Below are 15,586 nucleotides of genomic sequence, written 5' to 3' on the forward strand. Positions count from 1 at the left end.
GAAGAACTTATGTTCCTGAATAAAGTTTAAATGAAGTGCTATAAAAAGCATTTGGTCTACCTTAAAAAGAATTTTCAGTAGCAATTCACAGCTTTCACACCGAAAAGAAGGGTTATTATAGTATTATAATAACTTGCATTACAGAGAAGGTATAATATTTGTTTCTATAGGTTATAAATGCAATACAGCATTGTAGTGCAGATACTGTAGTGTAGTACTTTAGTGTCACCTAAACCTTCTGCTCTTGGAGTTTAATAATGGAATCATGAGTCTGAGTTGTAATACTTTATTTAGTAGTAATAGTGCATCCCTAGCCTAAAGTGTATCTCCACTCACCTCCTTGCCCTTTACTTGTGTTTGAGGGATTTCAGGGGTAGTCTTAGTGTCCTCCTCTGTAGGCTTGTTCTGCTGTGGCTGTTCCAAGTCCTTGGTTTGGTCAACAGTGTTTTTCTTTAGCAGTCCATCAAATGGGCTGAGTTCAAAGCACTGGTTGAGCAGCTTCAAGTTGACTTCACTACTCACACTCATAAAGCCCACTGCAATTTCTTCACTCTGAAAACAGTAACACGCATTGCAGGTGAGCAAAAATAATACTAGTATACTCTTAAAAAGAAGTGGGAAGAACTGAACGAATGCGATGACGTCTTTAAAGGTCTACTTTAAAAGGTCTACTTTAAAGACTTCACTTGATGTAAAGGTTCTTTACCAATACCACAGTTCTTCACACATCTGCATTACAAACATGGTTCTTATGGAACCAGAAGTGTTTTTTCTTCTGTAAAAACTGGTTGAGCTATTCTTTGATAATAGATGTTTGTAATAACACATAGGCTTTTAAGGGGCTAAAGTAGCTTTATTTTAAGAAGTGAACACGATTATTTATTTATTTGTTTGTAGTTGAAAAGATTAACCTGTCAAAAACCGTAGCACCATATGTGTCTCACCACATATGTTACTCTCATAACTACTTCCACTTTAGATTTTGCTTCATATTACCCATACTGTAAGTCAGGAGTGTGTAGATATAGGATGGAGGATGTGTCCAGGGTTTTAGATCTATAGGATTGGGCACCAGGATTATTATAAACTATAATAAGCCAGTACTTTAAGAAAAACATATCTTTTTCAACTGTTTTTTTTTTTCAGGATAAACACCAGGATCAACATTTAAAACCCCCTCAAAGAAAAAGATGTTTAGGGCACAATGAATTATTAAAAGCCTCAGTGTGGGAGCAACAAAAAGCTCTGTAATTATTTCTGACATTCTCTGGGGGGGGGGGGGGGGGACTGATACTACTTTGATAACACTCCCGGGCAATGCTGAGCCGTTAGCTGAGCGCGCACCCAAACAAAAAAATGCAAAAATGCTACAGATGTCTGGACACAATATGCTGAGTGCGAGCATGTCTTGGCTGGGCATTAGCTCTCATCTGCCATATGCTGCTATGAACACATGTCAGCTTGAGTCGCAGCGATGAGGGGGTGGGGTGGGGTTGGATCTGTCATCGTGTCGTTCCTGGGGGAGCACACCCTGTCACAATTTCAGTTGCATTTTTTTGGGGGGGGAAGCATCTGCAGCCTTGAGTGTGTCTACTGCTGTGCAATTCAAAAGTATATCAAGGATTTTATCGCCATGGTGATTTACAAATGAAACGTCTGATGATGCCCAGATTGGGCTACATTTGCATGCGTTTCGCTCGAGGCGCATGAATATTCGTGGTGCATTACTGGCAAGCGCTACTAACCTCACAGACCGCCACATGATTGGCCTCATCCTGAGCTTCAATGAGATCAGCCAGGAAGTACGGACCATATGAGCTGGCCAGAGCCTTGGTCTGCTCTGCTAATAGGACGGTGATGTCATCATGGTCGTCCACTCTGGAGGACATTATGCTATTACTCGCTTGGCAACTACAGCAGGATTCGAAATGTACTTGCAAATGTAGGTGTAAAAGCAAAGAGCTGTTGTAGTTTCAGTACCTGGCTTTGCGCACATGCAGCCTTGGGCAGTGGTTGTGTCTGTTGCACACAAATGCAGCACACTGGATCCCCTCGTTAACACAAGGCATGCACTGAAAAATGCCCTCCAAAGCTGGCTCTGGAAAAAGAAAAGCAAGTGCCTTGGGAGTACATTAACAACATATAGTGTTATTGCAGATAAACAAAGTCAGCTCCTGAGGAGTCAGCTCCCTTTTTTATCTGTATGCTAATACAACCCCCCTTTGGAAAACAGCTAGCATCTAAAATGTATGAGCTAATATAGAAGAATGGAGATCAGCATGTAAGAAGGCTCAAACCCAATAGGCAACCTCACGGCTTAGACTTTTGCAGTACAGTTGGCTTATGGGAGTTAATATTACACCAGAAAAGCGTAATGCATTCAACAGAAATATTCCAGACATATGGACTAGGTGTGATGAAGATAAAGGAACATTGTATCACTGTATGTGGCGATGCTCGAGAGTAAGAGAATTCTGGTGGGAGATCAGATTGAATATCTAAGATATTGTATCAATTAAGATGATGTGTGGCAAATGAATGGCAAGCTCTGTTTTCTTGGACTTTACCCAATAAAACGTTTTTTTTTTTATTTCTTCTGCCAAAGAGAGCAAAATGGTCGAGCAAATACACTGCAGTGGTTCAAAGAATTGTCTACATGTTTACTACAGGTGAAAATTAGGGAAAGAATTATTTCACAGTATCTGGATCCCTTTTATAAACTTCAATGCTGGCCAACAAATCTATATGAATACAAGTATTTATGCCTCTATAAAATTTGATGCATAAAACCTCCACTTTTCAGACCTTCTTCGATAATAAATGTTTTTGAAAAACTAATATTCAGGCATTTATATATTTTTTATTACATTTTACTGTTATTTATTTTTTCCGCGGACTATGTGTATTGTGTTTTGTCTATTACACTTGTGTTTTTCCTTCATTAAAATACACCATATACACTATTACATTTTTGTTAAAGTGTCAAAACAATACCAATCTGTCCTCAGTTATGTTTTCATGTTTTTATGATTTTGTTTTGGTGTCCAGGAATGTCAGTTTACCAGATAAATGGTTATAATCCTTTCATATTTAGTATTTATGTCACGCTGAGCAGAAGCTATATTGTGTATCACAAGTCTAAAAGACACTTGGCTTAAGCTTCCATTCTACTGGCAGTGCTTTCCCTAGAGATTACACAAACTGTGTGTGCACTCCTCTATCAGCAATAAATGCACCTTAATGTAGCTTAACTCACTAGTTATAAAAATGTCTGTATACTTTTGGACATGTGTATGTCCATGTATACCTGTTGGACAATTAAATTCTCTTACATAAAATTACACAAACAAAATAAAATACCAGAACAATGTAGAATATTGGTCCTGAAATAAAGGTGATGCCTCAAGTGCAGTCAGATGGTCTGGTTTTCTTACCAAGACAGTTGCTGTAGGGAGTAACCAGGCAGATGTATTCCAGCTCAGTGATAGCGCTGAAGACCGTTCTGGTTGAATTGAGGAAGAAACACAGGAATCAATTACAGTTTGGTTCTGCTTTGTGTCCCTTTATGACACTGAACCTCACAGTGCAAAATCTAACTTTATCTGATTGTGGAATTCAATGCTAAAGGGCTATGAATGGAAACAGGAAGACATTGCCGTAGTTGAAATGTAATTTTTGCAGCCTCAAATAAGATTTAAGCTCAGCCTAACTGGATGACTGTAGAGTAGAAGTCTGTCTTATTCAGGCAAATCATTATGAAAGTACATGGAAACATGTTAGGCTAAACAAATCTCAGAATGCTGAATACATGTCCATTACATTTCTCCAGAACATATAGGTGTCCAAAAATGCGCACTGCATTTCTTGTTATACCGTATAATCTCTTTAGCGCTCTCAACTGAAAAGCTGGACTGGGCCACAAATAGATGCAAGAAGAGAGTGTTCAAAGGCTAAGGAGATAAACACAAGGGGGACAGATCAAAGCATCAAGAATGAAGCATCACAGCAGAATCCATCATCCTTATTGAATTATATAAGCTTTGCCATGGCTTAATGTCTTTTCCTACTGTGAATGTTGGGCCGTTAAAATGGGTTTGAAGGAACTCCTCCCATGAGGCCTGATCCACCAGGTCACCAATGGGGTGGTCCAAGAAAGCAGCATGGGCAACAATTCGATTTTTTTCTGTGCTTAAAGTCACAGCCAAATTAGCCTTCTCCCTGAAAAGTAATAAACAGAATAACAAATAAAAATGTTATACATAAACACATTCATCTGTACTGCTGACTAAATCCATACCAAATGTTATTTAACAGCAAGTTTGGAGTCAATTGACCACTCACTGGCCACTTCATTAGAAATATCTACCTTGTGCTTTCACTCCCTGGCCACTTTATTAGAAACCCCTACCGTGTACTTGCCATCACTGGCCACTTTATTTTAAATGCCAACCTTGTTCTTTACTCACTGGCCACTTTATTAGGAACGCCAACCTTATTCTTCAAACACTGGTCACTTTATTAGAAACACCTACCTTGTACTTCCACTCACTAAATACTTTATTAGAAACACCTACCTTGTGCTTCCACTCACTGGCCACTTTATTAGAAACGCCAACCTTGTGCTTCCACTCACTGGCCACTTTATTAGAAACCCCTACCATGTGCTTCCACTCACTGGACACTTTATTAGAAACCCCTACCTTGTGCTTCCACTCACTGGCCACTTTATCAGAAACACCTACTCTGTATTGCAGATGTGGGTTATTCTCTGCACAGTACTGACACTGTACTGATAAGGTAGTGGCGCGGTAATGCGTGTAGCATCAAAAGGTGATCTGTGCACTGTGAACCACTAGGTGGCGTTACAACAGCGGGTTTTCTGATATAGTCTAGTGAATGCACACAGTGCTGCTTATTAGCATACATAAAACTTGTTGACATATTGACATAAATATAGGAACAAAATTCAGTACTCACAGAAGATAGATCACATTCACTCTACCAAACACCGCAGCTGTTGTAGGACTGACCAGCTCACAGATCTGCTCAGCATCGGAGGACTCGGTGCGTCTGACAGTCACAGTTTCAACCTCACCAGAGGGGGATGTGATGGTCTTCATGTTCACCTACAGCGAAACATTAGCCATATTAAATGAACGAAAAAGCCACGCATGGTCAACACCAAACGTCTGTTATTCATATTTCTCTCCTAAGTGTTAAGTGCCCTTCTCCAGCCACACTATCTAGCGCTACAGTGTCCACTAGAACATTAGCTAGCTAGCTACAGTGCCTACGGTACGGCCGAATCTTTTTTTCTGGCAGTTTACTGAGCTGATGGTTTTGTCAGGAGATAAAACAAAAATACATAATCCAACGGAATTAAAAATCACCCACCCAAAATGAGTAGCTACAAAAAAGACTTCAGCTGAGCCAGTTTAGTGCTGGGCGTCTTGTTGTCATGGTAACCATACGTCATTCCGTATGCACGTAACTGACTTACGTTGCACGTTCGTTTTCTCCAGGAACGTAATGGCGGAAAGTTTCCCCATGGTGGAAGAGTGCTAAAGCCTCCTGTGTTTATTTTTTATAAAAATCGTCCCTTTGTCATATTTCTCGTAGTTTTGTGGTCTCGGATATTCTGAAAGCATGGCGTCCACCGCAGCGGGAAAACAAAGAATACCGAAAGTGGCGAAGGTGAGTTTACGTGTCTGTTAGTAAGCTTGCTAGCTTGTTAGCTAGAGAGCTAACATTGCTAACGGATGTGTACCAATTGCTGTGCCTGCCGCCTCTACACTCGCACGCTATCTAGGACACTTTAGTGAGAATGGACCAGCGTAGCTAAAAGAGTGGAGCTGTAGTAGGTGTGTGCTATTGCTAAACTGCCTCGTACATTCACCAATAGGTTACCTGGGGACAAAGACGTGTTTAACGTACTCGACACTGAAGTGCAGTTGTGGGCAGGCTTGATGAGTCTTTTTCATTTTTACGCACTCGATAAGTGTCCTAGTTAGAACACATGTAGAATTGGAACACGACCCTTAGATGGCAACCAGCATTGTGCTATGTAGCTATTGGTGGTAGCAGATCAAATTTGCGCCATAATGCTTTTCACTGTTTTTAATGAGTTAATTGGGGTATTTGTACTTTGTTTTTAAGAGTGTCCCCAGGAAAGGAGCCTGAGCATGAGTTGAAGGGGTCTACTTTAAACACTCAGTTTTAGAGAAAGCATATAGCTACTATTTGTGGCTGTGCCATGAAGACTTAAGAAACAGTCTTTTTATGAGTTACTGTCTGTAGAAGGGTCTACAGACATAAATAATAGAGATGACATATCGGTATGGATTGGTGGAAGAGTGAAAAACAGTAATTAGATTTGATCCAGTCCTGTAACAAATCTGTCCAGAAATGTCACATGGTTTTATCCTGTGGTGTATTAGAGTTTTGGGGAAAAAAGGCCTAAAATAAACCCATTTGTCTGATCCTCAGGATTGAAATTTTGTATCAGTAAGGAAAAGGGCATCGCTAATAAATGGTGTAGTATGTAGTGAGTAATAGCGTAGTATGTGTCATACCATTAGTGGCTAACTGTGCACTGTTCTACTGTCACAGGTGAAAAATAAAGCCCCAGCGGAGGTGCAGATCACCGCTGAGCAGCTGCTTAGAGAGGCAAAGGAGAGAGAACTTGAGCTTCTTCCTCCACCACCTAAACAGAAGATCACTGATGAAGAGGAGTTAAACGACTACAAGTTACGAAAACGCAAGGTAAGAGAACGTGACTAATGTAAAGGTCTAACATAATCTGTTTTAATACACTTCTCTTTAACCGTGACCATCATTATCCTAATCTGCTCTAAAGGGATTTGAAGACCATATCAGAAAGAACCGGACTGTCATAAGCAATTGGATAAAGTACGCGCAATGGGAAGAGAGTCTGAAGGAAATCCAGAGGTATGACCATCAAGCACTCTGTTAGAGTGAAAGCTAAATGCGTGATTTATATACATGAATATGAACCTTTCTGTTTCTGTCATTTCATATTTAAAGAGCTCGCTCCATCTACGAGCGAGCACTGGATGTAGATCACCGAAACGTTACGCTGTGGCTGAAATATGCAGAGATGGAGATGAAGAGCCGCCAGGTCAATCATGCTCGCAACATCTGGGACCGCGCCATAACCATTCTGCCCCGAGTCAACCAGTTCTGGTAATAGTATTTTTCTCATTCATATAGTTTTCGAGCAGTTACTCTGCCAAAACATGTTTGGTGTCCAAAGTTTGACTGAACGCAGAAGACAATAAGATCAAACCGAAACATTCACAGAAGATTGATGATTCTTCTAAATTGGCTTCTGTTTGGTTGTAGTGAAATTCAATTGGTGTGTTTGTCTTTACAGGTACAAATACACGTACATGGAGGAGATGCTGGGGAACGTAGCAGGCTGCAGACAGGTGTTTGAACGCTGGATGGAGTGGGAGCCAGAAGAACAGGCCTGGCACTCTTACATCAACTTCGAGCTGCGCTACAAGGAGGTGGACAAAGCCCGCACCATCTACGAGAGATATATCCTTATCTTAGCATGTCAGACCTTTTTGGTTTATGGTCACCAAAACCACCAGACGCTTCAACATAAAGACATGCATGTTTGAATAAGTTTTAAACTTTCATCATTCACTCACAAAAGATAATGAAAGGTCTTAGTCAATGCAGCCTAGAGTAAAATGCACTAAATAGACTATGGATGAAAAGGCAGATCAGTAACCCTGTATTTTTTTAAAAACTAAATTGAGAGAATAAAAGCTGGTTTGATCATAATTTGGCATTCATATTTATCTTTATAAAAAGATAAACTCTTGTAAGCGCTCGAAGTTCTTGTAAGTGTTAAATGTGTAATTAATTTGTGTGCTCATTTCAAATTAACAGTTTCAATCCTTAACTCCACTGCACTTGTAATAGTTCATCCTGAAGTGAAAAACTGGATCAAATATGCACGTTTTGAGGATAAGCACGGCTACATTGCTCACGGAAGGAAGGTGTTTGAGAGAGCTGTGGAGTTCTTTGGTGAGGAGCACATCGATGAAAATCTCTTTGTGGCTTTTGCTAAATTTGAAGAGAAGCAAAAAGAGGTAATGTCCTTTTCAAATGACCAGACAATACATATCCCATTACTGTCTGTTCCAGAAGTTAAGTGTGTGTGTGTGTGTGTTCCCCCCCCTCCCTTTCCTTTCTTCTTCTTCAGTTCGAACGTGTTCGGGTCATTTATAAGTATGCTCTAGACAGAATTCCCAAACAGCAGGCACAGGAGCTTTTCAAGAACTACACTGTGTTTGAGAAGAAGTTTGGAGACCGTAGAGGAATCGAGGATGTGATTGTCAGCAAAAGAAGATTTCAGTACGAGGAAGAGGTCAAGGTAAGATGTCTGACTTTTCCCTTTTTTTGACTTTTTTTTTTTTCTTTTTTTTTTTTTTATGTGTGTGTGTGTGGTGATACAACTACATGATAAATGTTATGATTACTTATTATAACTTTATTATATTTATGTTTTTTGTACAGATCTGAAATATAATATTGATTTTTTATATGGTTACAAATTCAGTAAAATCAAAAAAAAAGTTTAGTAGCCCAGCGCACCTCAACATTCTGCTCCTCTGGAGATATGGTTCATTGTGCGTCCCAAATGAGTTTGAATACTCTGATTACGTATATATACGATATGTGTGTGTGTGTGTGTGTGTGTGTGTATATATGTTTATATATGCGTGCTTGTGTGTGTATTTACCTGTAATTTTCTCTCTTATAGGCAAACCCACACAACTACGATGCCTGGTTTGATTACCTGCGCCTGGTGGAGAGTGATGCAGATGTGGACACTGTTAGAGAGGTGTATGAACGAGCCATTGCTAACATTCCCCCCATACAGGAAAAGAGGCACTGGAGACGCTACATTTACCTTTGGATCAACTACGCCCTGTATGAGGAACTGGAGGTCAAGGTCAGAGCTGCTTCATGTGTCTGAAGGTTAAGTAGGCTGCAAAGTCAACTCATTGTGACCTGTCTTTTAGCAGGGTTGTAGATCTCTGACCACAAAGAGTTATTTTGGTACATTTTGTGAAGATACACCAAATACAAAACTGTGACTAGAGTATATTTATGCAGTAGTCTATCATAGACAGTATTAAAACACTGTATGTGCTGTAAATGATATAGTATTATGAAGCATGTGTACTGACTTCTTCATTTCATGGCAGGATCCTGAAAGGACACGGCAGGTGTATCAGGCATGTCTAGAACTTATCCCTCACAAAAAGGTACAGGCCACAAAAGTTATTACTCCCAAGGTGCAGTGTAATATAGCATAGCTATTTAGCTGTCTTGTAGATGTGTTTATTGTAGTATTCTCTTTTTCACAGTTTACCTTTGCCAAAATCTGGCTGCTGTATGCCCAGTTTGAAATTCGCCAGAAGAACTTGCAGAATGCCAGACGAGGCCTGGTTAGACTTTACACTTTTTACACTCTTTAATATGCTGATATCCATTTTATTAACACTATAATCGCATAGCCTGATTGTCTTGTCCACTCTCACACCAGGGTGCGGCCATAGGCAAATGCCCAAAAAACAAGCTATTTAAGGGCTACATAGAGCTGGAACTGCAACTGAGAGAGTTTGACCGTTGCCGGAAACTGTATGAGAAATATTTGGAGTTCGCTTCAGAAAACTGCACCACTTGGATCAAATTTGCCGAGCTGGAAACCATCCTGGGTGATACAGAAAGAGCACGTGCCATTTTTGAGCTGGCCATTGGTCAGCTACGGCTGGACATGCCGGAGGTAATCTGTCAGCGTAGTTCATTTCATCTTCAGTTGTGCCTTTACTTGTGGATCTTTACACATAATTCAAGCAAAGTTATCTCTGATGTCCTTTACTGAACCTAATTAAAATGTCCAGGTGCTGTGGAAGTCCTATATTGACTTTGAGATTGAGCAGGAGGAGTATGACAACACACGAGGACTTTATAAGAGGCTATTGCAGCGTACACAGCATGTCAAGGTAAGGACAATTCAGTCAGTGTTTCTCACAGATGTGTTAAAGGAGTAGATGGCTTCCAGATACTTAATTTTATCACAGTAGAACAGAAAAGCTGGTTCTTTGATTCATGGAGTGCTGTTAGCTTTTACTTGTAATATTCAACACATGTGTTCTTACCCATTGCACATCTCAGGTTCTCTGTGGATTCGTCCATCCATGTTCTAGTCTTGTGCAAAAGTCTAGGCACCCTTTGGTTAAATGATGAATGTTGTTGTTTTTTAAGTTAAGGAGTAGTCTGTAGCTAATCATAAAACACAGAACACATACAGCACAGAGGCTGTGTTAACTACTTCTCAAAACAGTTTACACTTGGCCATGGTTAACCAATTCTCCAAGAATTTACAGTTCCCTGTTTTGAGCTTATAGTAGGTTTTGGTTTGTCAGATTAGGATTAACAGCTGCGTGGTGCTGCGAGGTCATATGGCGGACAAAGTAAACTGTCTACGTACCGTAGTTAAATGTATGGAGTGATCTTAGAATTACTGTCATTTAAACTATTACTATTATTTACCATTTCTATTTAGACTATTTCTATTTGATGCACACATAGAAAATGCTTTACAATAGCTAATATGTTTGGTTTATTAAATAAAATAGCATTAATCAGAAATGTACTTTTTTGTATATATAAGTGAATAGAGCGTCTGATATTGTCTGTTGCAGCTACCATTGGAAAACCTGTATTTAGTGGCAGGGTTTAGTGAAAGGTACAATAAGTTTGGTTAGTTCAGTTTTCGCTTATGTAAGAGTAGCAACAAAAATGCAGAAAGTAGTGGAGTAATATTATGAAGGGATATTTACTTTGAAATGTAGTGTAATATTGCTGTAATACTGAGGAATCTATCAGTATTAGGGTAAAATAATTTACATGACTGGAAAGAAGTATTGTTCTGTATCTTATCCTGCAAGTAATTTACTATTAATGAATAGCAATAATTATCTATAAATCTAAAAGACAATTGATGCATACTACACATTAAAATTATCTGCTTGTTTACTAAAGGAACAGGTTTAACTTCTCTACACATTTCTTTCTTATGCAGGTCTGGATTAGTTTTGCCCAATTCGAACTTTCAGTGGACAGTGAGGACAGGCTTCAGAGGAGCAGACAGGTGTATGAAGAAGCCAATAAGAGCTTGCGGAACTGTGAGGAGAAGGAGGAGAGACTGATGCTACTGGAGTCCTGGAGAGACTTTGAGCATGAGTTTGGTACCTTTGCCAACAAGGACAGAGTAAGGAAATTGCTGCCAGAGAAGGTGAAGAAGAGGAGGAAGCTAACAGCAGAGGATGGGGTGAGTGAGCTGGCCTTGAACACACAGACTGTACAGTGTATCTTCCAGTTTTTAGGATGTTAGTAAGAACCCCAGCACAGTGTCTGGATAGTTTTACGGTTAAAGTCATTCACAAATGTAGCTCTGGAATTACTGGGATGAGTTCATACTTCACATAGAGGTCATAGTAAACAGGGTGCAATGATCATACATAATATGACCTTTCTGAGTGTTCTGGCACTTAATATTATTATTTTGTCCTCCAGTCTGATGCAGGGTGGGAGGAGTATTATGATTACATCTTCCCCGAGGACGCAGCCAACCAGCCCAACCTCAAACTGCTGGCAATGGCCAAAATGTGGAAGAAACAACAAGAGCAGCCAGAGCCACAGGAGGAACAAGAGGCAGAAAAAGAGGACGGGAGTGGCCCTTCAAAGCCAAGAGAAGAAGAGGAAACAGAAGTACAGGAGACTAAAGACAGCACAACTGAGTATGATGATCGGGATGACAGCGACAGTAGTAGTAGTAGTGACCGTGAGAGTGATGAGGAGAATGATAAAGGCAGAAAAGAGAGTGAGAAGACTGCAGAGAAAGATTCTGCAGAGAAAGACTAAAGTTCATTTGCCTTCTCTACCACTGCTCCTGCCCAGGACTGATGTGATCTCATGTTCCCCCTCCCCCCCAACTATTCTTTTATAACAAAATAAAAAGAAAAAAAATGTTGTCAGTTCATGCAGTTGTCACTTAAATCAGATCAGTCTTTGCTGATCTTGTTAAAAACAATTCAAGCCAAGCATTTGTCTATCTTTTAATGACTTTTGTTAAAACGTGAATATTTCCTGCATCTACAGCTGTGGGAAGGGTAGAACAAGAAAAGCGCATTTTAAATAAGGTGTACAAAGCAGTGACCCTCTGACAATAACTTTTTTTTTTTATACAAACAATCAACTGGAAGCTTCATCAGAAATATTGTAGGCAAGAATGACAACCTGCAGCTTTATTTTCCCAATATGGGGTACAGAGGGAGTCAGAGAGCCACTGTTCGGTGTTATTCTATATCCTCAGGTCTGACTGGATGTGGCAGTGGAATTATGGACTTCTTCTCTGTGTCTCTGGATAATGCTTTCCTCATATCTGCAGAGCAAATAAAATAGTTCCAGTGACTGGTTTAATATTGGGACAATAAGTATCTTCTGATTCTAATGTGAAATAACTTACCATATGCATCTTCGTCTGGTTCTCCGTTGCTTGCAGAGTAATATTCTATTACGGTTCTGTACACACTGTAGCCCAGCTGTTTGTACATGTTTACAGCAACTTGATTGGACACCCGGACAAAAAGATCAACAAAGAATCCTCCTTTCCTGCATGAGAGAAACACACATACGTCAGTGTTACTCAACAGCATGAATGACGAAAAAGTTCCTTAACATCATCAAACAAAACGAGACGGGAAAATTCAGTTTAATTTTACTGATGACAGAAAAATAATATTTCTACAGTAACTGAAGAATCCAAATCAAGTGTGTTTAATAAAGTTCAGGTTTTGTTATAGATGACTGGTGACCCCAGGATTTCATTTGCATGCATTTAAAGGTAAAGGTGCACGTATTTGTCACTCTACAGTGTGGACTGTACAGCGAAATGTGTCCTCCGCATTTAACCCATCTGGTAGTGAACACACACTCACACACTCACACACACACACACACGTGTTAGGGGCAGTGAGTACACACACACACACACACACACACACACACCCAGAGCGGTGGGCAGCCAACTCCAGCGCCCGGGGAGCAGAGAGGGTAAAGGGCCTTGCTCAAGGGCCCAACAGTGGCAGCTTGCCGAGCCCGGGAATCGAACCCACAACCCTGTTATCGATATCTCGGCGCTCTAACCGCTGAGCCACCACTGCCCCTAGCATCTGAATTTCGTAATGAATTGAACATCCAGTTGATGCTGTGCTGCAACTGACTGCACAAGTGTCAATCTTAATGGGTTGTTCCTCTGATTGTCTACTGTAAACACAGCAACAGTGTAACTAATACAAGACCTAGTCAGGTTTTAGTTTAACTTGGCTAACTGTTAATACTGGTAGGCAGAGGAACTGTCAGGCTAAAATGGCATTAATCAACTGCTTGCCATTTTAATCTAAGTAAAAGATATGACCAATTATAGTCTCAATTTAAAATATTTAAAAAAACGCTACTAAAATGAGTACTCGATTTGCTCCCGTCTCTCAATTGTACTGTTTAATGTCTGTCTGTATTAAATTATACAAATCTATAGTTGACAATACCTTTCTGAGATTTCCTCCAGCATTTCCATAAGCTTGGCAGCGAGCCCCAGTCGTCTGAACTCAGGGGCCACCGACAGTGCTGTTACATGACCATGCCACTCTTCCCGCGCAACTGAGCCTTCAGCCTTTCCCATGACTTCCGAAACAGGATACAAGGGGTAATGAAGTTGTTCCAAGACATTCAATTATCTGTCTAGCTTAAGAATGTTCTTCTATATCAACTCTGCCTCAAAACCTTAAATTCTGTTATTAAAAAATAGACTCACTGTAACCCATCAGCTCTCCACCTGGAGCTTCTGCCACAATGAAATACTCTGGCCAATGTGCCAGATACTGCAAGTAAAAGGGAATTCCATACTGTAAAGCAAATGGTTAAGGAAGGAGACTGCATGGGTATGAAAGGTGCATCGCTCAAGCTTAGACATGGACTACATTTTCCACCACAAGGCTTAAAGCTTGCTCAGGAAAATTGCCCTATATTGTATTCAGACAGCCCTTCTCATTTGGGAACTCAACTACAGAAACGAGTACCTATTCCTGATGCAAGCATTTAACTGTGCGCACACACACAGCTTGTAAAATCTTCATAGAAAGTACCAACTAGCAAATATTCCAGGCAACTATTTTAATCATTTCTCTGAGTCTTGTCTTCAATTTTGGTCATATATATATATATATATATATATATATATATATATATATATATATATAGAGAGAGAGAGAGAGAGAGAGAGATGAGCTGAAGGAGTGATCCAAATTACTCATCCAACATCAAGACTCCCCTTATTTTTTACTTTCTTTCTAGTAATGTCTTTCTAATAAGAAACCTCTTATCGTTACCCTTCATTTCAGAAGAAACACTAAAAAGAATGGGGGTCTACAAACCCGTGGACATTCAGTGCACATGCCACTCACAGTCTGTGCCTGCTGAGTAACATCACAAACACCACAGAAAGGATACGGTCTCTGTTAAAGGGTCCAAATTTCTGCAAAAAAACAAAACAAAAACAGAAGATAAAGGTTTAGATATAGCTGAACAACCTTAGACACAATTATGCTGCACACTCTTTAACTAGCTACATGATCCATCACTGGATAAAGACTGAGCCTGCCTAGTTGTTTAATAGCTAGGAGTCTGTGATTGATCTGAAGGTGGAGTGGAGCTCCTGCTCCTTTGACCATGATCCCACCAGAGACAGCTCCTCTCTAGTTACTGGAGGACACGGGGCTTAGTTCCTGTGTCAGCATACATATCTTTAGCCGTCTTACAGACTTCTTTTTTTAGCTAAATATTCTAATAAAGCAAAAAACACCCGAAGACCTGCTGGGTTCAAAATCCTGTAGCGACTCTACAGATCAGTGAACTTTACTCCGAAATACGCAGATATCTTAAAATGTTGGGATACACGGTTCATACTGACCGAACCGAGCAGAAAAAGACCTTAGTGAAGTTACAGAGACCAATAATACGAGTCGTTGCCTTAGCTGCATTGCTAACCGAGCGAGCTAGCTAGCTAGCATTGCTCCGCCAGCCCTCGTTCCTGGTGGTCTTGGCTCCTGAACGCGCTCAGGTAGAGCATCTCAAATTACAGACAGACTCTCATTACTCACATATTATTAAACTTGAACAGGTCGTCGCAGTTAAAAGCCCGTAATGTTGTCATTGCCTCCGCTCTTTTTGGAAAATTAGCCTTAGCCGGCTGTACCTAGCTACAGTCCCCACACATTAAACTGAAGCGCTATAGAAAGGACGCCGCCTGGCGACCGGAGAGCAAACTGCGTCTGAACAGCACCCTTAATAACTACAGGTGCTAGCGAGAGGTTCTTCAGGCATCTCGTCAAGCCTGGCCAGCTTTTCTTGTGTGAAGAGCAACACCTGCTTCTATGAATTTCTTACTATATCTAAGATTTTTTTTATTATTATTTATTTA

At 40.3% G+C, this 15,586-nt stretch overlaps 3 protein-coding genes across 4 annotated transcripts in view; 1 reads left to right on the forward strand and 2 right to left on the reverse strand.

Moving 5' to 3' along the window:
* Positions 1-5,471, reverse strand: part of cfap61 (cilia and flagella associated protein 61) — a 41,082-nt gene extending 35,611 nt beyond the window's left edge. For both annotated transcript variants that reach the window (XM_072686946.1, XM_072686939.1), the window contains exons 1-8: positions 5,395-5,471; positions 4,978-5,126; positions 4,068-4,218; positions 3,874-3,950; positions 3,435-3,502; positions 1,981-2,098; positions 1,746-1,878; positions 337-552 (exon numbers count right to left, since the gene is read on the reverse strand). In XM_072686946.1, coding sequence (XP_072543047.1) covers positions 337-552; positions 1,746-1,878; positions 1,981-2,098; positions 3,435-3,502; positions 3,874-3,950; positions 4,068-4,218; positions 4,978-5,120 — 906 coding nt within the window. In that variant the 5' untranslated portion in view covers positions 5,121-5,126; positions 5,395-5,471. The remainder of the gene's footprint in view (positions 1-336; positions 553-1,745; positions 1,879-1,980; positions 2,099-3,434; positions 3,503-3,873; positions 3,951-4,067; positions 4,219-4,977; positions 5,127-5,394) is intronic.
* A 54-nt stretch (positions 5,472-5,525) lies between these two features.
* crnkl1 (crooked neck pre-mRNA splicing factor 1) lies at positions 5,526-12,083 on the forward strand. Its single transcript, XM_072687055.1, has 14 exons — positions 5,526-5,694; positions 6,610-6,762; positions 6,857-6,948; positions 7,045-7,203; positions 7,394-7,560; positions 7,945-8,123; positions 8,237-8,407; positions 8,798-8,989; positions 9,246-9,305; positions 9,408-9,488; positions 9,587-9,826; positions 9,945-10,046; positions 11,129-11,377; positions 11,623-12,083. The coding sequence occupies exons 1-14, from the start codon at positions 5,647-5,649 to the stop codon at positions 11,968-11,970; spliced, it is 2,241 nt and encodes a 746-aa protein (XP_072543156.1). The 5' UTR covers positions 5,526-5,646; the 3' UTR covers positions 11,971-12,083.
* A 68-nt stretch (positions 12,084-12,151) lies between these two features.
* Positions 12,152-15,391, reverse strand: naa20 (N-alpha-acetyltransferase 20, NatB catalytic subunit). Its single transcript, XM_072687068.1, has 6 exons — positions 15,267-15,391; positions 14,617-14,641; positions 13,922-14,012; positions 13,656-13,791; positions 12,575-12,720; positions 12,152-12,490 (listed from the first exon to the last, which is right to left on the reverse strand). The coding sequence occupies exons 1-6, from the start codon at positions 15,317-15,319 to the stop codon at positions 12,405-12,407; spliced, it is 537 nt and encodes a 178-aa protein (XP_072543169.1). The 5' UTR covers positions 15,320-15,391; the 3' UTR covers positions 12,152-12,404.
* Positions 15,392-15,586: the final 195 nt, after the last annotated feature.

This window comes from Salminus brasiliensis, chromosome 1, assembly GCF_030463535.1.
Source record: "Salminus brasiliensis chromosome 1, fSalBra1.hap2, whole genome shotgun sequence".
Lineage (NCBI taxonomy): Eukaryota > Metazoa > Chordata > Actinopteri > Characiformes > Bryconidae > Salminus > Salminus brasiliensis.

Coding starts and splice junctions, on each gene's coding strand:
- crnkl1 (XM_072687055.1), top strand. CDS start 5,647: ATGGCGTCCACCGCAGCGGGAAAACAAAGAATACCGAAAGTGGCGAAG. Junction 8,990..9,245: donor ATGAGGAACTGGAGGTCAAG/GTCAGAGCTGCT, acceptor ATTTCATGGCAG/GATCCTGAAAGGACACGGCA. Junction 11,378..11,622: donor AGCTAACAGCAGAGGATGGG/GTGAGTGAGCTG, acceptor TTTGTCCTCCAG/TCTGATGCAGGGTGGGAGGA.
- naa20 (XM_072687068.1), bottom strand. CDS start 15,319: ATGACAACATTACGGGCTTTTAACTGCGACGACCTGTTCAAGTTTAAT. Junction 14,642..15,266: donor CTGTTCAAGTTTAATAATAT/GTGAGTAATGAG, acceptor GTTTTTTTGCAG/AAATTTGGACCCTTTAACAG. Junction 12,721..13,655: donor CTGGAGGAAATCTCAGAAAG/GTATTGTCAACT, acceptor TCTCTCATGCAG/GAAAGGAGGATTCTTTGTTG.